Below are 27,756 nucleotides of genomic sequence, written 5' to 3'. Positions count from 1 at the left end.
ATGAGAACACAGACTGCTTTGAGACCAACTCAATTAGCCCAGACTAACACACACACATACAGAGATGCTATTTGTGCTTGTTATAGCATAAGGATGAGAAGAAGCCTCTGTGTGTGTGTGTGTGTGTGTGTGTGTGTGTGTGTGTGTAAGTTCACATGGTATGATCCAGGGTTGGGGGAAGGTGAAGGGTGGTACAGTCTGGATCAAGACAGAGAGCAGGGAGTGCTGAGGGGAACATCTGCCTACCCATCTGCTCAGCCTGGCTACACACACACACACACACACACACACACACACTCCTGCCTAAAGCCACCATTCCATTACATAATCATAATCTCTCTTTCTCTCTCTCTCTTTTTCTCAGTGCGCTGTATTGTTTGACTTATATCATATCAAAAGATGCTGGTACACTAGTCTTTTATAATTTCATCTTGTCCATCAGCTTGCAAAAACACTTTTACTGTGTGTGTTGCTTACAATCAAAGCGGAGAGTTTAAAAGCAGAAATGTGAAGCTTGAGTTTTTTGTTAAAGCACTTACATGAATTATTCAGTAAGAATGTTTGTTATTCGAGCTGTTCAGCAATCTAAATCATCCTTTTGAGGTGGGACTATATTTCTAGGTGGATAAATTACAGTAGTATGAGGAACTTTTTCTGTCACGGCCGTCACACAAACTCACCGACACAATACTGTCAAGCAGATTATTTTGAGGCAAATGTAATGCAGTTATTTTGAATATAGGTCATACATACATAAGCTATGGGATTAAAGAAATATTGTATTCGAGATAAAGAGCATCATGTTAGTATAATACATGCTACCACAGCAATACAAATCACTTGTCGGTGATGTTATATAAAAACAATAACTGGTATTATAAGATAGTAGGTCAGAAAGATTCTGTATATGCTAAAAATATTAACTAAGATGTTTAATAAGCAGCAAATCAGCATATTAGAATTATTTCTGAAGGATCATGTGACTCTAAAGACTGGAGTAATGATCCTGAAAATTCAGCTTTGCATCACAAAAATAAATTACATTATAAAATATATTAAAATATAAATAAGTTACTTTAAATTGTAATAATATTTCACAATATCACTGTTTTTACTGCAAAAAAAAAAAAAACGTAAGAGACTTTTTAAAAACATTAAAAACGTGAACGTATATATGAGTTTAAATCATTTGGATAATAATTTGGCTTGAATAATTTAGAGCAACTAGATCCTTTAATCTAGTCATTGCAATAAAGGTTTGTAAAGACAGAGGGAAAGAGGCCAGGGGAAGAGATGCGAATGTTGGACAGAGTGATTTAGGATGAGTAAAGGGAGTCTGGCAGGCGGACAGTGAGGTGAGGGAGAAGAATCTGACAGCCTAATTATCTCAGCACTGCTGCTGGCACTGCAAAAATCATTTTCTTAATCAGTATTAGTGTCGTCTTCCAGTAAACAATATTTAAACATCCTTAAAACAAGACGCATTTATACTTGCGAAGCAAAATTGCATTAAAAATTAAGACTTGTTTTCAGAGAATCTATTTTGAATTGTGTCTTACCCTATTGGCAAAAAAAGTTTTTTTCTTGATTTAAGCATAAACCTCACTAAATAATATTAGATTTATGCTTAAAAGAAATGGAAAAATACACGCTCTTTGAAATCAAGTCTTAGTATCTCATGCAAATTAAATGCATCATGTTTTGAGGATGTTTTATGTATTTTTTTTTACCGGAAAACAAGACAAAAAAATCAAACAATAAATGTGTTTAATAAGTGTGTTTTTATAACTCACCTGTATGTGATATGTTTATGTTGCCATTTCTGCCCTGTGAGGGCGTAACGTCTTTTTCGGACGCTAAATTTCGAGGCGCCGCCGAACTGGTCTGGCACCCCACATCGTGGCTTCTTCATCCAGCTGAGAGAGAAAAAGAAGTAGATTCATTAATATTTCATTGCTTCACACTCATGACATTCAGCCCAGCCTGTCTGAGCTTCTACACAACACTAAAATGTTCATAGATTAATTGGCATTCCTCTCAAAATACATGAGGTTTTCAAAACATAAAGTGTATTTACATAATATCAACCTCATGTATTTATTAACTTGTGTATTTAATAGTATTAGGTCCACCATGTTATCTAGAGAGGCCAAATATCAGCCAATTAATCAACTAATAAGACACTGTACGGTTACTGTATTCATAAAACTTCATAATCCCTCTCATTCCCCTTCAACTAGAGTTCACACAGAGAAAGAGAAGCAGAGACAAGTTTGTTTTTGAAAGCAAGAAACAAATCACAAGAGAAAAATCAGCCTCACCTTATGGTGATATCACTATGCCGAAGCAAAAAGGAAACAAAAAGATCACATAAGAGTTATGACATTACTATGATCCTAGCGGCCAGAGGTTGTACATCAGTGTTTCCCAACCAATTTTGTTGTATGCAGCCTTTATCAGACAGGCTTGAGTACCTTTTAATAACACCAAACTAGAAAAATGTCTTATATAAAGGTTCCAAGAGGCTGCTTTTGCCATAGAAGAAGCATTTTTGGTTCCCCAAAGAACCGTTCAGTAAATAGTTCTTAAAATAAACTTTTTTTCAGTTAAGTACATTTAAAAATATCTAAAGAACCTTTTCTGGAATGGAAAGGTTCCATGGATGTTTGAAGTTCTTCATGGAACCATAGATGCCAGGGTGTTGTTGGGAATCACTGCTGTACATCATATTTAGTATGCATAGACATACATTTATCATATTGTCTTTTAGATTATGAACAGCTTGTAAAGGCATATAAAACCAGTTTTAATTTTTCTAGACTCTGTTTTAATGGTCAAATTAAATTGTATTAATCAAAAAGCATGAAACTTACGATATTAAGCAGCAATTCATTAAAGATTTAACAAAAATTATATTTTTACTTATGAAATGTTTTATTTTTTTCTCAATTCAATTTTATTTTTTACCAAATTTCATTCATTTTCTGGATTCCATTTTAATGGTTTCATTAAATATTAATAATCAACAGCATCTCTAATTGATCGATTTTATTCATTAATTTCTTTTAAATATTTTATTTATTTGTTTTTGTTATTTTTCTGCTACATAAACACTTTTTTGCTAAATATTTATTTTAAAAAATTGTATAATAATTTTATTATTAGTACTAGTACTATCATTACATTAAATAATATTTTTGCTCACTTCAGTATGTGCGTACTAAATGAAACCGCACGTCTGCGCCATTCATTCACACAGAGACACGCAGAACATGCCAATTTAAATGTTTTTTTTGTTTTTTTTGGCTTAATATTCACAGACACTAGTCCATATCGTGTTTTGAATTAAGTGTACTGACCAACTTTTGATTTATTCATCCGAAATTTGGCCATTCCATGACATTCCACGATATATATTAAATTCCATTTTTATAACTGGATTCTGTCTGCGTTTTCCACATCCATGTAATGCGGATGAAAACAAGACTGCAAAGGATAGATTTTACAATGACACACACTGTATAGCAGTCCTAGATCACTTAATTTTCACAACTTCTATGGGGTTTTTCACTACTGAAAGTTTTTTTGTCCACTGAACCACAGTAACCACAATGTACTTCTATCCCTCACAGCCTTATTTTCATTCCTGTCAAAAATAAAATATGACACTAGTACCCTGACTAAAGTTTATTAAGTCTATATTCCCTGGGAATTGAACTCATGACCTTGGCTAGTCCCAGTGCCAGTAAAGAGATCCCATTAGCAAGAACTAAACATGCTGGCAACCCCCTTTTTTCAGTCTTTGCAACAGGGTAAGTGACCAGAAGGCCACTTATTTGTATTTTGTTGTTCACAGTCAGTGATGTTAAAGAGTCTCTGAGACAAACACCATTATGTTAAACTTCTGACCCAGAATCAGTCGATATGGGAGCGAGTGACCGTGTGAGAGTGTAACTGCTACTCACTCAATGGTGTTCTTATCCAGTTCACCGGTGACGTTAAGGCCGTAGAGACGCTGCATGGCAGCGATAGCAGACTGCATGGTCTGTTCTGACCGCAGGACGGACATTCTGGGGTCTGTGGGAGGGAGGTAGCCATACCTCTGCAGCCAAGCCTGAGAGAGAAAGAGAGAGGTTTTTGTTTAATCATTACATGTTACATCTGTGGGAACATACGTGCTTTTAACATCTTTAAGCATTCAAGCATAAGTAGATGCATTAATACTTTTTTATTCTTTGCATGCTGTGTAAAATATAATCGTAGCTTTACATGCAAGGCTGAACTACCTCCTATGTTTCTAATTAATGTGTAATGATTACAATAAACGTCTCAGATTTTTAGAACGTCTCATTATTTAAATATAATTATTTTTAAATATAAATATAATTATGTAATTAAAAATTTATAAATAAAAATACAACAAATTGAAATAATAATTTATATAAATATAAATAATTAGTAAAATGTAATATATAAAATAATTTAGATTTTATTTTATCTATTTTATTGATTTTATATATATATGAACTTGAAATATGCAGCTTATGATTAGTAAAAAAAGACTGGCAATTAAGATTATGTAAATAATTTTGTTATTTATGTAAATAATTATGTATTCCAATAAGCCTTGCAATAACAGTTTTTATTTTCATTTGTACACCACCAAACTGAAATCACTTGGAATTGTAAACATTTTGATAATATAATATAAATGTTTACATAATCTAATAGAATTGAAGTATTGCTTTTTCCTAACATAGCTAAAATAACTCATTCTATTAGAGCTTCTCGAGAATGGATATGAAATTTAGAGAAAAAAAAAATCTAATATGCCCAAGCAAATATCTAGACATAACCAGATCGAATTACATTCTCTTAGAATAACTAAATTAATTCATTCTGACAGAGTTTTCTGTTGAAACATGGCCGCTGCAAACCGTTACCGCCATTAGCAGATTAAAAAGAAGGTTGAGTTTGTTTTGAAGTGGTTTTCTCATTAATGCCTGAGAGAAGCAGTAGGAAGTGCTTACACGGATCCTCTGCTGACCCATCTGCTGCCTTCAGCCAACAGCCAAATGCATCACAACTCTCCAACACTCATCATGACACTGTGAGTATGTGTGTGTGTGTGTGTGTGTGTGATCATCACCTCTCTAGTTGTGCTCTGATCTCTCCTCCAGCTATAAGAACATCCCTGTCCTAACGTGCCCTTTTCTAAAGTCACTGTGGCTGTGTTTAAAAAAAGTACACTAGATAAACACACACAAACTCACACAAAAAGAGGTCAAATCAATGCTGTACATGAAGGTCATATGGACCTTAAGATATTGGGTTGTGAGTCTCACAAAAATGTTAAGAAAATCATATTTCACCCCATAAACACAATAAAAAAACCTGAAAAAAAAAATAATAATAAAAATTGGGGTCCAAGGGCACATGATGGCTGTTGATGGTCATTTTAGTTGCGATGGACAGTTAATAAGTCTAGGATTTAAACGTTTCACCAAATTTACATGATAAATTGTAACTTCTTTGAACCATGTCTTAAACATTAAACATTTAATTAATAAAATAGAACATCATAAACTCGTCTTATTAGGAAAGAACCGGACATGGGTGTCATGTAGGCTGATAAAAAAATTCTGAAACTAAATTTGCATTTAATAAAAACATTAGAAATTGATCATGACAACGTTTAATTTCCACAGTTATTCAAACAGCGATCAGCTTTGATGTATTGCGAGTTTAAGCACTCTCAAAAAATTAATTTATTGTTATATTCTGCGCGTTGTTGTTTATGATGGGAGAATTCATACGCTGCACTCAACAAAGCTGATGAGTTTGACTCATCTGAACGCTTCTGATTGGCCATTACATTTCTAAGCTCAACAGAATCGCGTGTGATTGGTTATAATGCACAACACAGTAAAAATGCCTAAATGAGCAGATCTTAATGTAATGCTGCAATCAACACTGTCTTGTTAGCAACAGACGTAATAGATTTAATTAGTTTGTGCAGAGGCATTTTTGTCCAGTTTAGTGCTTTTTTTTTTAGTATTTCAACCAAATAAGGCTTACTAATTTAGTATCTACCTATTTTTTTTTTACGTAAGAGTGTCATTTTAATGTGTCTGGCTTCTGTTGTCATTTGCTTCCAGGTATTTTCAGTACAAAACAGCTTGTTTTGCTGCTTGATATTGCAAATTGGTGTGTCTTGCCATATTATTTTAATGTGCTATCTTAATTATGAACACACTGGTTTGTAGTGCAAACAGTTTTACCGTTTACTGTACTTCTTCTCATTATTTCCTTACAGCGGCTAATAAACCGGAAGTCTCGCGCATTCACACACGTTAAAAAATAAGGTGGATACTAACACTTTGCATTAAGAAAAAAAAGTTAGACATTATAAACCACATACAATGAAATACCTGGCTTCTACATCTAAAAATAAGAAAATCTGAATAAAACACAGGTAGGTTCATGTTCCTTCTGCGCTTGCACATCTAATTATATTTGCATACAGAAAATGAAGCAGATATTTTTTTTGCATTGTGGATCATTTTCAGTAATGAGAATGATATTTTGCATTACTGTAATGAGGATATTTATGCAAAGTGTCATTTTTATATGCTAAATAACATCTCTGTTTTGGGGTTGAAATACGAGCTAGACGTTTCTAGGTGAGATTCAGCATTGTTGTTTTTTTTAAAAAGGTCCTGCAGCTGGCAAACTTAATTCGAGGACATATTAAAACTAAAACGCATAACACGATTTACCCAAGTACGACATGTTCCTGGATCAGCATTGTTTATTTGTCCTTGAATGACTTTTCTAGGGAACAATTACAGGCCAAACCATGTCCCTAAGGTTAAACCTAATCCTAACCCACCCATACAATCAATAGGAATGATTGCAGCAAACTTCACCATAAGCTTTAAACGAATGTTGTTCGAGGTCAGCATGAAAATTGATCCAGGAACACAGGCTACTTAGGTAAATCATGTTAAGGAGTTTATTACACAAGTATGTACTTATACTTTAAAGTGCTGACCATCGTTTAGGCATAGATGTCTTTCAACACAACAAAACACAGCTGTTTTGTGTTATTTACCAGGAATGTTAAGTGTTAATCAAGCCCAAATAAAGACCAAATTCAGGTCGGTTCTGTGAGGTACATGACAGAAAGCTTAATATATAACAGGCCACATGAATATATCTTCATTGCTCAGTGATCAGAGGACTTGATTCACTTATGTTGTTTTATGTGTTATGTATCACAAGGATAATTTGTTGTGGTGTGTTAGAATGAAGAGGAAGAAGAATGAACACGTGCATGTGACCACCCATATGAAAAAAAGGCACAAATGTGCCTAGTCAGTGTTGTTATAGTAGTATTTTTATTATAGTATGTATTAATATTTTGAAAAAGCTTTTATTTTAATTTATTTTTGTATTTTATAAAGATATTTATTATATAAATTATATTTTGTAAAGGTTTTCATTTTAGTTTACGTTTCGGTGATTTTGTTATGTGCTGCTTGTGTCATCCTTGTATATAATAATTTAACTTTTAGGTTTTAGTCATTTTAGTTTTGAGTTATTTTCAGCTTCAAATTATTTATTTTAGGTTTCCAGTGCAACATGTCTTAGGTTTTTTAGATATATTTTAGATATTTTGATTTTTTTTAATTAGATTTTTATATTTATGTAAGTTTTAATTTTTGTTTAGTAATTTTGTTTTGGTTTTAATTTTAGTAATTATGGTACTTCAGCTTCAAATTATTTCAGGTTAGCTGCAAAAGCAACATGTCTTTCATTTAATATTTAGAATTTTTAAAAGAATTATATTATATAAAGTAGATTTTTATATTTGTATGAGTTTTCATTTTAGTTTCATTTTCATTTTAGTAATTTTTATGTTTTTTTCTTTATATATTTCTATATTAAATTTTTTATTTTGGTTTTACTTTTAATCATTTTGGTACTTCAATGTTATTTATTTTTGGCTTCCAAAGCAACATGTTTTAGTTTTTTTTTTTTTTTTTTTTTTTTTTTTTTTTTTTTTTTTTTTTTTTTTTTTTATTCTATTTATATATATTATGTTATAATAAGTAGATTTTCATATGTGTATGAGTTTTCATTTAAGTTTAGTTTACATTTAGTCATTTTTATTTTATTTTATTTTTTGGCCATATTTCTATATATAATTTTTTATTTTGGTTTTAGTTGTAATCATTTTGGTTCTTCAACTCTTCCAAAGCAACATATCTTAGGGTTTTTTTTAAAGTTTTTCATCAATTATTTAGATTTATTTTTATTTATAATTATATTAATAATATAGATTTGATTTTTATATTTGTATAAGCTTAGGTTTATTTACATTTTAGTGGGTTTTTTTTTTTCCTCCTTTGTTCTTTTTTTATATTTTTATATATACATTTTTATTTTGGTTGTAATTTTAATCATTTTGGTTCGTCAACTTTCAATTTTTTTTATTTATTTTTGGTTAGTTTATTATTTTATTTATTTTATTTTATTTAAATCTGTGCTCGGATTAACCAAGATACGAAGTCTGCAATCAAATGCCAGAGATTTCAGTATGAACTCAAAACATTTCTTATCAAATTCCTCTGAATCCAAATGATCAAATCTTCTATTCACATTCACATTCATTTCGCAGTAGTTTAATCTTATCGTAAGTCAACAATGTCTCATTTGTTTCTTATTTTTCTCTCTACAAATGAATTTTAGTGGAATCATCTGATAATGTCCATACTTGAATGAAGAACTCAGTTAGATTTACTGAGCTTGAAAGAGCAATATCTGATCTAGGATCAGCTAAAATATGTCTAACACATACAGATCTTTCAACTAGGCGATTTAATTCAGAATTTCTTCACTGGTCAACCTTCATCTTGGCTGATGGCATGATGTCTGGTCACGAAAGTGTAACGCTGTGCTAAAATACCCTGTATTTGCATTCACTCACAGCATGCTGTTAGCTAAACACTGATCTGTTATCTTCAGATGTTTTCCCCTGCACAGGAATCATGCTTTTAACTGGCACAGGCGTTTGGCACCGAAAGTCAGACTTCATGAATAAAAACCGTAACCTAATTTAATGTTGGAACGGGATCCAAGGGGATCTATGGTGGTTCGGGTTTACAGACATATGTGATGAGCTGTTGCATAATGCACAGACCTGAAGCGAATGAGGAAAGCAAACCAGAGCAGCAAATGTGTCACGTTTTTGTAGGCGGCATTGTGTAGAGGTGCTATTATTCGATTGCACAACTCAACACAGTTATTGCTGCCCAGCTTCTACACCCAACGCTTCACATTTCTCTATTTGTTTAGGGTGCTGAGGGACGTTTTTCCAGAAAGAAGAATGACAAACTATTTTCAAGCTTTGTTTCAAAACCTCAACCAAACCCCAAAGGTTGCAAAAGACTTCAAATTCTGGCAATAACCATGAGTATAAACAAACACGGAGAACCTCGACTTAATCTGTGGGAGGTATGGTGCGTTATTTCGTTAAGTAAGTATTGGCAAGATTTTTAAGTTATATTATTTAAACCAGTGAAGTGTGCCATTGCTGTGCCACTAATGGGACCAAACGGAATTGCAATCTGTTCGTCTGAAAGGCCTGACTGGTTTAGCCATAACAACAAAGGCTTAACTAGTGTTGAATTATTTGATTGTCCAAACCAATGGAAACTTTGTTGAAATCATTATTTTTGCAAGTTTAGTTCCAGCAGTGAAGCAGAAACTGCAAACCACTAAACTTTTAAACAATGGCTAAATAGCTAATTTGGGATCCTTGCGGTGTCCACAGACAAGATTACAGAAAAAATGTGTATTATTATTAATAATAATAATAATTCATGCATGTTTAATTTAATGCCAGTGAATTTAACTGAAGTTATTAATTTTACAGATAATAATATAATATAATATACATATTTAAACAATTTAATTTTATTTTTTATAGATTTTAACTTTTTAAGATAATTTATAATATATATTACATATATAGATATTATATTGTTATTGTAATTATTATAGATTATTGTTAATAATAATAATAATAATAATAATAAAAATATATACATACATGTTTAAAGTGCAATGCCGCTCAATGTAATTAAATTTATTTATTTTATAGATATTGACAGAATTATTTTTGCAGTCTGTTTTCTACAGACTATTTTCAGAGACAAGAAAAAATGTGTATTAATATAATATAATATATAATACGTTTAAAATTCAGTTCAATACATTTTAATTTTATTCATTTTACAGATTTTGAGAAAATGTATTATTATTATTATTATCATCATCATTATTAATACATACATACATGTTTAAAGTTTAATGCAGTTCAATTTAGTTTAATTTATTTTATAGATTTTGACAGAATTATTTTTTATTTATTTATTTTTTTTTGCATTTTTTTGTTTTAGAGAAAAAATATTGTGTATTAATTATAATATAATATAAAATATAATATATGCTTAAAGTTCAATTTAATGCAGTTTTTTGCAATTTTATTTATTTTACAGAGTTTGACAATTATTTTGGAGTGACAAGTTTTGAGAAAAATTTTATTATTATTATTATTATTATTATTACATGTTTAAAGTTTAATGCAATTCGATTTAATTTATTTATTTTGTAGATTTTGACAGAATTATTTTTGCATTCTGCTTTCTATAGACTGTTTTTAGAGACAAGAAAAATTGTTATCATAACATATAATATAAAATAACATGTTTAAAGTTCAAATTAATGCAGTTTATTTATTTATTTTTACAGATTTTGAGAATTATTTTTTGGTAAACAATTTATAATAATAATAACAATAAAGTTGAATGCCATTTAATTTAATTATTTTACAGATTTTGAAAAAAATATTTTTGCATTCTGATTTCTAAAACCTGCAATCTGAATGCAGTCTAACTTAATTTATTTTACAGATTTTTTTTTACACAAATTTCGACAATCACTTTTGCGTTATGCTTTGTAGACTGGTCTGAAATTGTGATTAATCTCATTCATTTTATCCCCTTGAGAGGCATCGGCTTTTCATTCGTCCTAAAATGAACTGCACCGCTCTCATGCCTCAATATGAGATTAATAGCATGCTAACCGGCATCAACATATAATTAGCGAGGAAAAAGAAACCTCTATAAAGAGTTAAAGAGAAGGATAATCCAAGGCGTTTGACGCTTTAGATTCATCCTTGTGTTCCCTGGTGTCTAAACTCATTTCTTCTCTCAGCTTTCCTGTGATATATGCCCTCTTTTATCTCCTCATGATAGACAGCTGAGCTCCAAACAGCAGGTCAATGTTTTCTAGCACCTCTCTGTCAATCACTTCATATCAGAGCCGAAACACATTTAATACAGTAAAGACAGATACATGTTTGTTATTTTAGCAGAGAAGTGATCAGGTCTCCTCTGAGCTGTGGATTATTCAGAGTATGACTTACACATTTGGCCATATCTATTCTACATTAGTGTGTCTTTAAGAGGTTTTCTGAGGACTGAAGTTACCCCAGGGGACCTCTAGAGGGAGAGAGAGCGTTCTGAGGTGCTTTTTGGATTTGGGAACACTTAGCATGTTTAGCATGGCTTCAAGAAGATTGAAGCCATTAAAAACCACAACCAGGATACAAGACAAGTTGGCTCTTTGGATGAGGACTGCATGCCAAATGAACAAAGAGCTTTGGGCCTACAGCTGTATTTTGGTGAGATTGACATTTATTTACTTGGCATATGCTGTTGACAAAAGCACTTTACTGTACTGTACTTTTTGTTTTTACTGAAGTGTCTTGTTGAAAGACACTTTGGGCTAAAAGCTTTAAGTTATAAGCCCAGATATTTAACCATTTAGGCTCATAACCCATTCCTTGTTTATTGTTAGCTGTTAGCTAACTACTGTTTCTCTGTTTATTTTAAATGCATCTTCTGTTTTGACACCCATCAGTCATTGTATGATTATGGATGTGTTCCAAATAACAAACTAGACATCCAATAGCATTTCTATTAATGTCACTGACAGTTAAACATCTAGTGAAGGACTTTCTGGAAGTATGTGAGCTGCTATAGAAGAAGTGAGCTGTCTTCTTTGCTCATACGTACATTTTTCATGAGTCATAAATGCCATATGACTAATATTCAGAAAAATGAAGCCTGATATTCCTATTTTGTAGTGTTACAGATAATGGTTGCTATAGCAAGATATGTACTTTAATATTTTGCAATTATACATTGCGTACAAATCTTTTATTTTGTCTGTTGTGGTATTTATTAATATTTTAAATTAGGATTTAATTGGAATATTTTTAGTTTTTATTTAAATTCACATTTTAGTCATTATGTTTAGTGCTTATTTTTTCTATTCATCTTTAACTGATTTATTTTAATTAATTTTAGTAGTTCTATTTTATGCTAGTTAGTTGCCAAATCAACATTTTTAACATTTCTGCTTCATTTTAAGTTTATGTGTAGGTTTTTATTCTAATATTTATATTTTACTTCATAATAACAACACTGGAACATAGCCATTACTAAACTCCAGAAAGGTCAACCAACATCACACGTGATATGATTTAGGCCAGGCCGGACTTGACGCCATACTCTGATTGCTGAACCACGCCAGTGAACTTTCAGAGCTGATGTGCTTCATGGATCAGTAGCTAATAAGCCAAACGAGGCCTAATTAGCCTCATAGAAACATCAAAGCTGAACCCTAAAGGCCGTCCGAACGCTTCATTAGCAATGAAACACCCTTAGAGAGAAGATGTGACCATGGCAACACGTACAGATGGAGTATAGATCACAGATAAATAAGCGACTGTTGAGTTTGGCTAGTCAAACATACTTAAGATTCTGTCCTGTAAAATCCTTCATCTTTAGAAGTTAAATATCTGTTTTTATATGTTAAAAAGCCAGAAGTGTAAACATTTAGATCTGTGGTGCTCTCAAAACATTGTTTGTTTGAGAATCCAGACCTGCCCAGCAACAGCAACTTTTGCTCAACCAATGGTGTGAGTTTGGGGCGGGGCTGTCTTTTTGTTTGACCAGTTGCAGACAAGGGGCGTATTCGAGGAAAACTGTCTGAAAACAGTCACTATTTTAGCAATTCCAAGTGAAGCTAGAACTCAGACTGTTGAGTTTGGCTAGTTAAAAATACCTCAGATTCCATCCTGTAAAATCCTTTGTTCATCTTTGGAAGATAAATATCTGTTTTTATATGTTAAAAAGCTAGAAGTGTAAACATTTGGATCTGTGGCGCTTTCAAAACATTGGGAGTCTGAGAATCCAGATCTGCCCAGCAACAACAACACTTGCTCAACCAATGGTGTGAGTTTTGGGGCAGGGCAAGGAGACAAGGAGTGTATTTGAGGAAAATTGTTTGAAAACAGTCACTATTTTTACAATTCCAAGTGTAGCTAGAACTCAGACTGTTGAGTTTGGCTAGTCAAAAATACCTCAGATTCCATCCTGTAAAATTCTTTGTTCATCTTCTAGAATTGTAAATATCTAGATATGTTGTGCTTTCAAAACATTGTTTGTTTGAGAATCTAGACTTGCCCAGCAACAGCAACTCTTGCTCAACCAATGGTGTGAGTTTGGGGCGGGGCTATCTTTTTGTTTGACGAATGACAGACAAGGGGTGTGTTTAAGAAAACCTGTGTGAAAACAGTCACTATTTTAGCAATTCCAAGTGAAGCTAGAACTCAAGACTGTTGAGTTTGGCAAGCCAAAAATACCCCAGATTCCATCCTGTAAAAACCTTTTGTTCACCTTTAGATGTTAAATATTTTTTTATTTATTTATTTTTTTAAAAATCTAGAATCGTAAATATCTGGATATGTGGTGCTTTCAAAACATTATCTAGACTAATCATCATCTTAACGAATCTAGACCTGCCCAGCAACAGCAACTCTTGCTCAACCAGTGGTGTGAGTTTGGGGCGGGGCTGTCTTTTTGTTTGACCAATGGCAGACAAGGGGTGTGTTTAAGGAAACTAATTTAAATGTCGCCATTTTAGCAATTCTAAATGAAATTAGAACTCAGACTGTTCAGTTTGGCAAGGCAAAAATCTTCTATTTTATTTTGTAAAATCCTTTGTGCATCTTTATAAGTTAAATATCTGTGTTTTTTATGTTGAACAGTTAGAAGTTTAAACATTTGGATCTGTGGCGCTTTCAAAATATTGTTTGAGAATCCAGACCCGCCCAGCAACACTTGCTCAACCAATGGTGTGAGTTTGGGACAGGGCTTTTGGCTAGTTTGGCTAGCCAAAAATACTTCAAATTCCATCCTTCAAAATCCTTTGTGCATCTCTAGACGTTAAATATCTGTTTTTATGTTAAAAAGCTAGAAGTGTAAACATTTGGATCTGTGGCGCTTTCAAAACGTCTGTTTGAGAATCTAGACTTGCCCAGCAACAGCAACTCTTGCTCAACCAATGGTGTGAGTTTGGGGCGTGGCTATCTTTTTGTTTGACGAATGACAGACGAGGGGTGTGTTTAAGAAAACCTGTGTGAAAACAGTCACTATTTTAGCAATTCCAAGTGAAGCTAGAACTCAAGACTGTTGAGTTTGGCTAGTCAAAAATATTTCAAATTCCATCCTTCAAAATCCTTTGTTCATCTTTAGAAGTGAAATATATGTTTGTATGTTAAAAAGCTAGAAGTGTAAACATTTGATTCTGTGGCACTGTTTAAGAATTCTGACCAGCTCTGCAACAGCAACACTTGCTCAACCAATCGTGTGAGTTAGGGGCAGGGCTATCTCTTTGTCTGACCAATGGCTGACGAGGGGTGTGTTCAAGGAAAACTGTTTGTAAACAGTCACTATTTTAGCAATTCCTAGTGAAGCTAGAACTCAGAGCTTTTCTAGGTTATTAGACTTGATCAGACTTGAGTCTTTGAAAGACTAGTGCATTTAATATGTGATTTAGCATGCTGCCTCTCTTTATATGCACATATATATGTGCGTGTTTCTGAGCACATAGTGTAGCTTATATTAAAGCGTTTCACATAATAGCGCCTAACTGCTGTCTGTTTTAGCTGAGCTGTGACACCAGACACATGGGATCTCTTGCGTCACTTGTGCTTAAGTGAGTGTAAGTGTGTGTGGGTAAAGGCTATCACTCTCTGGTATCAGTTTTCACACGCACTGAATTATTCATCTGGACACATACCAAACCGTCATATCGCACATGGGATCTCCATGGCTACCCCCTCCATCTCATGCCCTCCATCAACCGCTGCCGACTGTTTTGGCCAAATGTCAGAGAATGTCACAGTTCTCTAACGGATCTAGCACGCTTTTAACCTCTCAACCCAGTTCCAAACAAAACATTTTCATTCATTCACAGTTCATTCCCTCCAGAGAGAGCTTTGTGTCTGTTGCTACACTACATGTTCAGAATGGAGTACTAGCATACTGCATATTGCTCAGTATGTACTTGTATACAACCTAGTGTTTTATGGTATGTGAAGCAAAGCTTATGGTATCCTAAAGTATTGTTTATTCTGTTGCATGTTTAATTCAGTGAGTGCAATCATTTTGCATTTTTAATCCAGTGTCTTACGTTATGACTTCTTAAATGAATAATGAAACATGAAGTAGATGTTAACATTGTGGTTTCTGCTTCTATTTTATTCATAGTTGAAATCGAAAGTCAAATGTTGGAGATCATCTGGGTATTCCACACACACAGAACATCATGAAATCTAAAAAACATATTGTATTTATCCCTAACTGTGTGAAAACCTGTGTGAAAACAGTCACTATTTTAGCAATTACAAATAAAGCTAGAACTTACACTCTTGAGTTTGGCTAGGCAAAAATACTTCAGATTCCATTCTGTAAAATCCTTTGTTCATCTTTAGAAGTGAAATACCTGTTTTTTATGTTAAAAAGCTAAAAGTGTAAATATTTGGATCTGTGGTGCTTTCAAAACATAGTTTTTTTGAGAATCCAGACCCACCCAGCAACAGTAAGACTTTCTCAACCAATGGTGTGACATTGGGGAGGAGCTATCTTTTTGCTTGGCCAATGGCAGACGAGAGGAAAACAGTTTGAAAACACTGACTATTTTATTCCAAGTGAACCTAGAACTCAAGTGAATCTAGAGCTCAGACTGTTAAGTTTGGCTAGTCAAAAATACTTTGGAAGTGAAATATCTGTTTTTATGGTAAAAAGATAAGTGTAAAAGTTTGGATCTGTGGCGCTTTTTTAAAAACATTGTTTGTTTGAGAATTCAGACCTGCCCAGCAACACTTGCTCAACCAATGGTGTGAGCTTGGGGCGGGGCTATCTTTTTGTTTGACCAATGGCAGATGAGGGGTGTGTTTGAGGAAAACAGTTTGAATACAGTGACTATTTAAGCAATTCCAAGTAAATCTAGAACTCAGACTGTTGAGTTTAGCTAGTCAAAAATACTTAAGATTGTTTCCTGTAAAATCCTTTGCTCATCTTTGGATCTGTGGCGCTTTTTTAAAAACATTGTTTGTTTGAAAATTCAGACCTGCCCAGCAACAGCAACACTTGCTTAGCCAATGGTGTGAGCTTGGGGCGGAGCTATCTTTTTGTTTGACCAATGGTAGATGATGGGTGTGTTTAAGGAAACCTGTTTGAACAGTCACTATTTTAGCAAATCCAAGTAAAACTACAACTCAAATGAAGCTAGAACTCAGACTGTTGAGCTTGAATAGTCAAAAATACTTAATATTTTTTCCCGTAAAATCCTTTGCTCATCTTTGGAAGATAAATATCTGTTTTTATGTTAAAAAGATAAACGTGTAAAGGTTTGGATCTGTGGCGCTTTTTAAAAACATTGTTTGTTTGAAAATCCAGACCTGCTCAGCAACAGCAACACTTGCTCAACCAATGGTGTGAGCTTGGGGCGGAGCTATCTTTTAGTTTGACCAATGGCAGAAGAGGGGTGTGTTTGAGGATAACAGTTTGAAAACATTGACTATTTTAGCAATTCCAAGTGAAGCTACAACTCAGAAGGTGCATCCCAAAAGGCATATTTATGCACTATTCTATAAGGTTTTGTAGTATAAAGAGTGCGTGTAGTGTGTTTACACTGAAAATTCCGAAAAGAAAAAGCGCACTTTAAATACGCAGATGATGCACTTAAATAACTGAAAAAAACAAAGTGTCGAATATTAAACATTGGTAATTTGTGTGATTATATAATATATTGTATGGCACTGTGCTATTTTAAAGATACAGTACACTGTAAAAGTGGTTGATTTTGAATGATTTTGATTTATTTGAAAATAATGACTGAATCAATCTGACTGCCTTTGGTTACACCAACAAAAGTCATATTCAAGGATTAGGTCATGTCGAAATTGCATTTTTTTACAGTATAGTCAGTGTGCCATGTAGAAGTGAGCTTGGCATCAAGCCGTCACTGGATTGAGCTGCAAAGACATTTTTCCAGGTCCCTACGGTGTCAACAGAAAACCCCAACGATCTCAAGAGAGCTGATAGTGTCATGTGCGTCTGTTCAACACCAGCAATCACCCGTGCCATTAAAGATTGAAGAGCAACAGTCTCTTTCGGCACACTAACATTACGCCAAGGAAAACAGCAAGAGACGGCGCGGGCGAGACAAAAAAGAAAGAAAATAACGTCCAGGGAGCAAGAAAGCTAGAAATAGACATTGCATACAGACAGAACCACGCGTTTGGGTTGCGCTGGTGCACTCGCTTCTTGCAGGACAGATAAACAGACGGATGTGTCGTCCCCTCCACGGCGAAAATCTGCTCGCCGTATAGAGCCAAACTGACATCAGAGAGACCATGTGTGAACGCAACATGCTACACGAAGCACAGAGCACTACGATCCCGCCTGGAAATGCACACGATGACACAATGTACGAACACTGCGTATGCACGCATGCATTGATGCTTGCACAAACATGCAAACACACAGGGTGACGCTGTGCATAAATGCAACAATTAAGAGCTGAGGAAAGGTCAACAGTCTGCTCATGTCCTCAGTAGGCCTCAAGACTGAAAACAGCGCTCGGAAACACTGCAAAAGCATAAAAACACAGATGGAAAGATGAAGGGAGCGATCTAATAAACATTTGAACTTCTGTTCATTCATGAGCCGTCAAAAGAGACTTTAATGTTGTACTCGGGAACAAAACCGACCTCGTCAAATGGCTCCATTATTCAAAGGGTTCTTGTGATCGAATCTGTCGGGTGGTGAGAAAGACCCATTCGGTTGGGCCGTCACGGACTCTGCGCTCAGCGGGACGCAACCTCGCTGCTTCTAGTACACATATAAAGTTAAAGCGAAGGGCTTATGGGATGGGTTGTGCATTGTGTATTCTCTTTGAAGCTGTTACATTGAGAGCTGAGTATGAGAGAATATGTGTGTGTGTTATATGGGCAAGTGGCTGTTGGAGTGTGACAAAAACCAAAGGCTTTGAATAATGTGATTTTGCACCTGATACTCAGAACAGATTTGCTAAATATAGGCCTAATATGACCTGTTCAACCCAAAACACTGGCATGCAGTTAGGGATGGGTGATATTTTGAATATTTGTTAAATATTTGAGACGACGATCCTACCGTACTTGTAGGTATGAGAGCATTTTAACAGTATTGGTTCAATCATTTACACGAATCTGTTTGATTTGATCAACCCCAAAATGCTGGTGTATAATTCGGGCTAAAAAATATAATGAATAGCTACAAAATATTTTAAATTAGAGTCATAAAACAAGGAAGGATTGTCAAGTTTGAGAACTTTAGATCAGATTTAGTAGTGTCTTCAATTTTTAGTAGTATCAGAGTTTGTTCAATTCAACTATGTGTATCTGTTCAGACTGTCCAATTATATGAATCAGTTCAACTCTGATTCAGTGATTCATTTGCATCACAACTCAAAAGTGTTCATGGAAGTCTTGCATATTATTTTTCAACCCCAAAAATATTTATTACACATTTGAGATGATGACCTTTTATTTCTTATGACTGTCAAGTATGAGTGCTTTAAAAATGTTTTAGTATTGTCTTTGATTTTTCAAATGGAGTTTGTTCAATTTGTCTGAATCTGTTCAAACTGTCAATTTACATGAATCAGTTCAACTGTGATTCAGTGATTCATTTGCATCATAACTCATAAGTGTTCATGGAAGTCTTGCATAGTATTTTTTTTAATCCCAAAACACTGGCATACAGTTAGGGCTGTGCATATATTAATTATTTATGACATATTTGAGATGATGATCGTTCCTTTTCTTATGATTCACAAGTATGAAAGCTTTAAAACAGTTTTGATATTGTCTTAGATTTTTTAAACTAGCATCAGATTTTGTTCAATTTATCTGAATCAGTTCAAAATGTTGATTTAAATGAATCAATTAACTTTGATTCAGTGATTAATTTGCATCACCACCCAAAAGTGTTCATAGAAGTCTCACAAAGTATTTTTCAACCCCAAAACACTGGCTTACAGTTAGTTTTGGCAATATATTAAACATTTATGACATATTTGAGATGACAATCCTTCCTTTTCTTACGATTCTCAAGTATGAGAGCTTTAAAGCAGTTTTAGTATTGTATTTAATTTTTCAAACAGCATCAGAGTTTGTTGAGTTTGTTTGAATCACTTTGAACTGTCCATTTATATGAATCAGTTCAACTCTGATTCAGTGATTCATTTGTATCATCACTCAAAAGTGTTCATGGAAGTCTCACAAAGTACTTTCTAAAACACTGGCATACAGTTAGTTCTGGGCAATATATGAAACATTTCTGACATGTTTGAGATGACGATTCTTCCAATTAAACCACATGAATCAGTTCAAACTGTTTATTTATATGAATCAATTAAATGATTCAGTGAATCACTTGCAGCATAATTAAAAAATGTTCATGAAAGTCTTAACATAGTGTTTTTTTCTTAGCATATTTTACTTTTTAGTAAATATTAGTAGGTAAAATTAGCAGTTTATGGTATGTGATGTTATATTGGTCTATATTAATGAACACTTTTAAATAATTACAGAAACTTTTATAATATTGAACTTTTATATTTTTTATAAACTTTTATTATTTTTATTATTATTATATTGTAATAATAATATTTATATTATTTATTACTTGCCTATTTTGTCTAAAAGATTTTTTTTTTTTGAGTTACTTTTTTATAGTTACTTTTTTGAGTTTATTATAATATCATGGATTCTTCAGCTACGTCACCCAGTCACCCAGTGTATGCATGTGTATTTTGGGGGTGAATCACTGTAGCCATTGTGGCAAAAATAACTTTCGCTCTTTTCTTAATGCAACATTAGCAAAATGAATAAACTGCAACAGAAAGATGGTGGCTGAACTCTATTTGACTCCTATTCACACACACACACGTCATGTTATACGAAGTGACAAACATCATCCAAACATGCCATTCTGGAGAGAATACGGCTTTGTTGGAGAGGTGTGACAGAGCTTTATCTGTTCACAGTGACGTTTTTTGCAGACTGACAGCTCTGGCGCTATTTTACAGCGTGCGTTTTCGCAAGACGTGCTGACTTAAATCTATACAATGAATGAAATAATGCCTCCATAATCCAAACGATTTATATTAATACAAGTTTTTCCATTTAATAAATCTTTACTTTTTAATTAAAAAATAAATCAGTTGTGTCCCCGGGAGATAATTCCTCGCCTGGTTCTGGGAGGCCATTCTTCAACTGAAAGCCTCGTAAAGACCTCCAGAGAGCAATACGTATGGAGAGCGCGAGAACTGCCAAGAAAAGATTACATGTCCATTGTCAGCTCTTAATAATTTGGCTTTCTGAAAGACCAAATAGTTTGTCAATGGTTTCTTTTATAACACACCTCACTGCCTTCGCCGCACGCTAGTTAAATCCCTCTTTTGTCTGTCTGTCACACACTATTAATAATGTCTCTCTCCAAAACACACACATACACACGGAGACCAAAGCGAGCGAGCGAGAGAGAGAGTCCTTGTCTACTGTACTGAGAGTGTGAGCGTCGTTTGAATAGATATTGAACCATAACACAATAAAACTAGTTTCATGTGTCTGGTTAAGCAGCGTTAATCATGTGGAACTGCAAAGAAGGCAGGAAATTGAGGTGATGCTGTGGCCCAGTGACCGATCAGCTCCTGACCTCAGTCCCACAGAGACGGTCATAATGTCAACGCCGTCCAAACGTGGACGGATTTGGGTTAAACTACAGATCCGTCATTTAGAAAGACAGAGACTTGTCGTATTCCTTCAAAGCCACTGTATTTGTCTGCACAGGAAGCTACCAATATAACCCTCTGCCACTGCCACACCAGCAGAGCATATAAGCCAAACCGCACCAATAAACTTCAATGTTTTACATCAGTGTCCTTTTATAACCTCAGACAAGTGGAAAATGCATTCTGTCTGTCTCCTCGATTCTCTTTTACCCTGGCAGATTAAATGTTTAATTCACACAAAGCCTTCTCAAAGGAACAGTTCATCTAAAATCCAAGTTCTGTCATCATTTACTCACCCTCATGTCAATCCAAACCTGGATTCTTCAAAATTTAGGTGGTTTTTGCAGCAATGCTGTAGAAGAACTGTTTTTGGTTCCCCAAAGAACCTTTCAGTGATCGGTTTTTAAAATGTTTCCACTCTAAAGAACCTTTTGTGGAATGGAATGTTGAAAGTTTCTTACGGAACCATCTATTCCAATAAAGAACTTTTTTTTTTCAAGAGTGTGTTTTCTTTTAGGAACACAAAATAAGGTATTTTGAAGAATGCTGAGGTCCGGAAAACATTGGACCCCATTGGCTTTCATTTTATGGACAGATTTTGTGTACAGTCTATTGGTTTTAGTGAGTGAATTATGGCCGAATTTTCATTTTTGAGTGAACTATTCTTTTCACTCTGGAAATTAAAGGCTCCAAAAGAGTGTTTTTGCACCAATGACATAGAAGAACCATTTTGGGTTCCCCAAAGAACCTTGCAGTGAAGTTTTTAAAAGAGTGAAGAGCATTTTATTAATGTTAAGAACTTTTTCCACTATAAAGAACCTTTTGTGGAATTGAATGTTAAAAGTTCTTCACGGAACCATCAATGCTAATAAAGAACCTTCAGTTTTTTGGACTTTTGACTTTACTGGTTCTTTGAAGAACTGTTCCCTAGAATGCTCATAAAGGTTCTTTACTGGCATGGATGGTTCCACGAAGAACCTTCAACCTTGAACCTAGAACCTCAAAAGGATGTTTTGAAGAATGTTGACATCCAGAAAACATTGGACCCCATTGGCTTTCATTGTACAGACAAAATTTGTGTACAGTATATTGGTTTAAAGCAGTAAATGATGACTGAATTTTCATTTTTGAGTGAACTATCTTATCACTCTTGAAATTAAAGGTTCCAAAAGAGTGTTTTTGCCATTTCCCCAAAGAACCTTTCAATGATCAGTTTTAAAAAGGGTGTGAAGAACATTTTATTAAGAACCTTTTTCTGCTATACCTTTTGTGGAATGGAATGTTAAAAAGATCTTCATGAAACCATTAATACCAATAAAGAACACAAAAGAAGGTATTTTTAAGAATGTTGAGGTTCAGAAAACATTGGACCCCATTGGCTTTCATTGTACAGACAAATTTTGTGTAGTCAATTGGTTTTTGTAAGTCAATGATGACAGAATTTTCATTTTTGAGTGAACTATTCTTTTCGCTCTTGAAATTGACAGTTTCAAAGGAGAGTTTTTGCACCAAAGCCACAGAAGAACCATTATCGGTTCATCATCTGGTTCTTTATGGTGGAAAGAGCTTCTTCAGATTCTTGAATGCTCAAAAAATAAAAAGATTATTTTAAGAACTGTTCACTAAAAGGTTCTTTGGGAACCCAAAATGCTTTTTCACTTTTAAAAATAAAGGTTCCTTACTGGAATCAGTGGTTCTATGAAGAACCTTGAACATCCATGGAAACTTTCAAATACATAAAAGGTTCTTTATAGTCGAAAAGGGTCTTTTAGATTTTTAAAATGTTCTTCAAACAAGGTTCTTTTAGGAACTGTTCACTGAAAGGTTCTTTGGGGAGCCAAAAATGGTTCTTCTATGACATCACTGCAAAAACAACCTTTTGGAATCTTTATTTTTAAGAGTGCTCTATGGCATCATTGTGAAAACCCTCTTTTGGAAACTTTATTTTTAAGAGTGTCATATGAAAAACATTTGAACCTGGTTCTATGAAGAACCTTTAACATCCATGGAAACTTTCCATTGCACAACCGTTCCTTATGGTTGAAAGAGGTTCTCAAAAGATGCTTCTTAGAAATAAAGGTTCTTTATTGGAACGGATGATTCCATGAAGAACCTTGAACATCCATGGAACCTTTCAAATGTGGGTTTTCAAAAAAGGTTCTTGAAATGTTCTTCAAAATGGTTAATTTAAAAACTGCTCACTAAAAGGTTCTTTTCGGAACGAAAAAAGATTCTTCTATGGCATAATTGTGCAAACCCTCTTTTGGAAACTTTATTTTCAAGAGTGTCGTTTGAAGAACATTTCAATAACCTGTTTCCACTATAAAGAACCTGTGCGATGCAAAGTTTCCAAGAATGTTAAAGCTTCTTGGAAGCACTGATGCCACTGACGATTTCTTCTAAAAAGAAACCCAAGTCAGCCCAGTGAAAGTACTTTGCATGAAGTTGATTTGATTCATATACTCTGTATTCCACTCAAAATACTAACTTACACAATGGGATGCTTAAATACAGGCTGCCCGGGGACTTTAAAGTACACGGTACTGTAAAATGTCATCGAATTGCTGCCGTCCAGTGAAAACCTCTAATCTCAAAGAGTCTAAAATAGCAATCTTCCGAGAGACCGAAAGAATAACGGCAGTCAGAATGAAAATTTAAGGCGTCTCAAGCTATTGTTTGCTTTACCGCAGATTTTAGGCTCTTTAAAGACATAAAGGACATCTGACACAACTGTCAAGCTCATAAACAGGCGGTCTGCCTCTGCAACACCATCCAGCGCTGGAGGAGAAAAACTTTGTCCTGGACACACTTCACTATTCCAAACAACACAAACAGCTGTCTCGTTTGAGCATAACTTCTGACCGACTGTAAATTCGCAGCAGACTTTTATAATGTTGGCACGTTTCAGAGGCTAAAGCTTTCTTTGCTGCTTTGCATGAAATGCCGCTGCATTTCTAATAAAAATGAAAAGCTGAGCTGTAACAGCATGTTTACCGTTACAATATTTAGGCTGTAATGACAGGTTGACTTCTTCGGTTACTGGCCGGATATCAAGTCATGTCGAGTTGATTTATTCCACCCTTTGGTGAATCAGATTGTGCCAATAGAACAAACCTCAGTGTGTGTGTTTGTGTGTGTGTGTCCAAAACAGCATGAAAAGAGAGCATGCAAGCTTTTCATACTGGAATTATAGAAATGTATAGACTAAAGTTCCACACAATAAGTGCAACCAAACAAGCGTTTTTGAATGAAGTCTAGCAACAGCATGTTATGCATAAATATAATGCATAAAAATATTCACCAAACTCTATTTGCTTCACAACACAAGCTGCATGCCGCTTTTTATTTACTAAGCAACTGCAACTTGAACACTAATTTAACATTAGCATTTTAACACTGATCTGCTGTATAAACACTCACCAACAAGTCTCAGAAATAACAACGCAAGGCATTCATCTGTATTTTCTAGCATTGGTGTCATTTGCTAAACTTTCATTTGTTGTGTTATGGAGAGATTAGACGTGCAACGCTTGAATGAGTAGTTTGCATGCAAAATGGCTCAGTCGAGCACAGGGTTTGTTATGTGTAAAGAGATGTGAAGGACATCAACATCATCTCCTGTGTGGATCTCTTACCTCCACACTGAATTGCTGCTCCTCACCGTCCACAGCACATAAAATCCACAGCAAGAACTGCGCGCACAAGCAATTCAACCCTCTTCTATTATGCAGTGTTAACAAAACCATAATGACCCGTATTTATTCGTTTTGGCTGCTTTTATTAATAGTCAATAAAAAAAGCAAAGAACAAAAGAAGGAATAAATCCCCCTGGTCTCAGTGGGTTGGAAACATTAGAGGCAGACAAACAGTCGTCACGTCGAGAGATATAATAATAATGATATCATATCACTCCGGGAGGCTCTGATCGCGTTGTTTGCTCCTTTAGAGTTCGTCTCTTCTTTGTCTCCCGGAGGCGCGGATGTGATGATGATGCTCAGATAAGTCACATTTAGTTGTGCTGCTCCTCTTCTGCTCAGCGCGATGGACTGCGAGTTTTCAACCATACCTCTCCCTTCTGCGCCTGCGCGCTGCGCTCCGCTCTCAATCCCACCTCAGCGGAGAACCCACGGAGAGCAACGTCACGGAATCCTAGATCAGAAACCCAACACCAGATTGGAGTAAATAAACACATACTGTACTCTAATAATAAAAATAACAACTAAAATGTTGCTTGTGGATTTTATTTTCTTTATTAAATTATATATGTATAACCTGTTTGTATTACTAAATTCTAAAAACAATCAACATATAATACTGTACGTTTCAGTATACAGTATATAACACTTAGAATTTTATACACACACACTCACACAAATGAATAATTAATTATACTAATCATTAATTAATTGTAATAATTAATACTTTATATATAATTTTATAACTATATAACTTTTTTTATTTCCTATATATAGCTTTAATATAAATGAAGTCATTTATGGCACATTAATACATAATATCTGAATGTAGTTTTCGTTCTTTTGTATTAATGTTAATTTTAATATAATATATATTTTGAAAAATAGTAATAGTAATAGGTTTAATAAATAGTAATATTTATTAAAGTTACATTTATTTTATTTACATTTATTTATATTTTTATTATTTATATTACAAAATTATGCATATATGTGTGTGTGTGTGTGTGTGTATATATATATATATATATATATATATGCTATATAATAAACTGTAAAATATAATTATATAATAAACGTGTTCATTGATGTAGACTTATTTTAACATTAGACAACAAAATAATTAATCAAAATAATTTATCTATTATATATATATATATATACACAAAAAAATAATAAAGAAATACAATGTTTAGATTTATTATTTGTTCTTTTGTCTTGCATTTAGGCTTAGTTCAGTAATATTTAGTAAAATAAAATTTCTTGTATTTATTTGTTTTTATTCATATTATTATTTACATTATATTTATATTAAATATATTTCATTAATTTAATAAATGTTATTATTATAGAATGATACACTTTGTTCTTTTGTCTTACATTTAGCCTTAGTTTAGTAATATTTATTAAAATAAAATGTATTTTATTTATTTGTTTTATGCATATTATTTATGTTATATATATATATATGTATATATATATATATATATATATATATATATATATAATTTGTATTATTATAGAATGATACACACTTTGTTCTTTTATCTTACATTTAGCCTTAGTTTAATATTTATTAAAATAAAATTTATTTTATTTGTTATATATATATATATATATATATATATATATATATATAGGCTTAAAAATAATAAAAATACAACAATAAAAAATAAACACATAATGTTTACATTTTTTCTTTGTTCTTTTGTCTTACATTTAGCCTTAGTTTAGTCATATTTAGTCAAAAAAATATTTTATTTGCTTTATTTATTATTTTATTATTATTATTATATTTATATTTATTTTAACTATATATATATATATATATATATATTATAAATGTTATTATTATAGAATGATACACTATATAAACATGTTACTTTCAATAATAATAAAAACACATAAATAAAAACTGCATAATGTTTGGATGTATTTTTCATTCTTTTATCTTACATTTAGCCATGCTTTGGATGCGTTTTTATATACAGTGTACCGTTCATGTCCACTAGAGGGCATCTCTCTTGTTCTCTTACTGTACAAAAAGATGGGACATCACAATTTCCTTACTTTTCATATACATCAAAGTCTTCCCAGCTGTATATGTCTGGGGGTTTTTTTCTTCCAGTTGTCAGTTCCAACAGTCATCCTTCTCTGACTGAACCACCCAGAACCTGAACAGCAAAAACTTTACATTTATTATTTGCTTGGCACAATCAACACTCTTACAAAAAAGTGCAAAGTGTGTGTTCCTCTCAAACGGGAAACAGTCCAAATATATGAGCGTAAAACAATCCCATTTCCACCCCAGTGTGAACACGCACATCAAAGCCGAAAAAGAAAAGAAAACCAGATTAAATGTCGCAGATCAATGATTTTCTACTTAGAGGCAAATGCGATGGAAAAAAAGCAAAGCAGCAGGGCACGGCCTCGTCCATCTGATGAGGTTTCAATTTGCACGGGGCCGCAGGGAATCAGCTATTCTCTCCAAACAGACAGACGAGATGGGAACACACCACTAACATCTGTGAAACTACAACCGACCACAGGAAAACTGGAGGGTTTCCACTAACCAACAACAGGTTTTTATCAAAACATACTAGTGCTGGCTCAATTCAAATCATGCAGCTTATTGAGAAAGGTGTGAGATAAAAAAACACTCATGACACATGGCAATACTCATAACACCTTTGCATTTTCATTTGAACTGCTGAAGTACAAAAACAACATGTATTTGGGTTAAACATGGTCAGAACTGTGTTTTCGTGCTGCTTTTGATTTGCACTTGATGATTGCT

At 33.7% G+C, this 27,756-nt stretch overlaps 1 protein-coding gene across 1 annotated transcript in view; it reads right to left on the bottom strand.

Moving 5' to 3' along the window:
- The window catches only part of LOC127155397 (matrix metalloproteinase-16-like), an 80,803-nt gene extending 55,450 nt beyond the window's left edge, over positions 1-25,353 (bottom strand). Inside the window, 3 exon segments of the mRNA XM_051097555.1 lie at positions 1,794-1,916; positions 3,966-4,114; positions 24,900-25,353. Of these exon segments, the coding sequence (XP_050953512.1) occupies positions 1,794-1,916; positions 3,966-4,114; positions 24,900-25,010 (383 nt within the window). The 5' untranslated portion in view covers positions 25,011-25,353.
- Positions 25,354-27,756: the final 2,403 nt, after the last annotated feature.

This window comes from Labeo rohita, chromosome 24, assembly GCF_022985175.1.
Source record: "Labeo rohita strain BAU-BD-2019 chromosome 24, IGBB_LRoh.1.0, whole genome shotgun sequence".
NCBI classification, from domain to species: domain Eukaryota; kingdom Metazoa; phylum Chordata; class Actinopteri; order Cypriniformes; family Cyprinidae; genus Labeo; species Labeo rohita.
The sequence above is the reverse complement of the archived record's forward strand: the minus strand, read 5'-3'. Positions and strand labels throughout refer to the sequence as shown.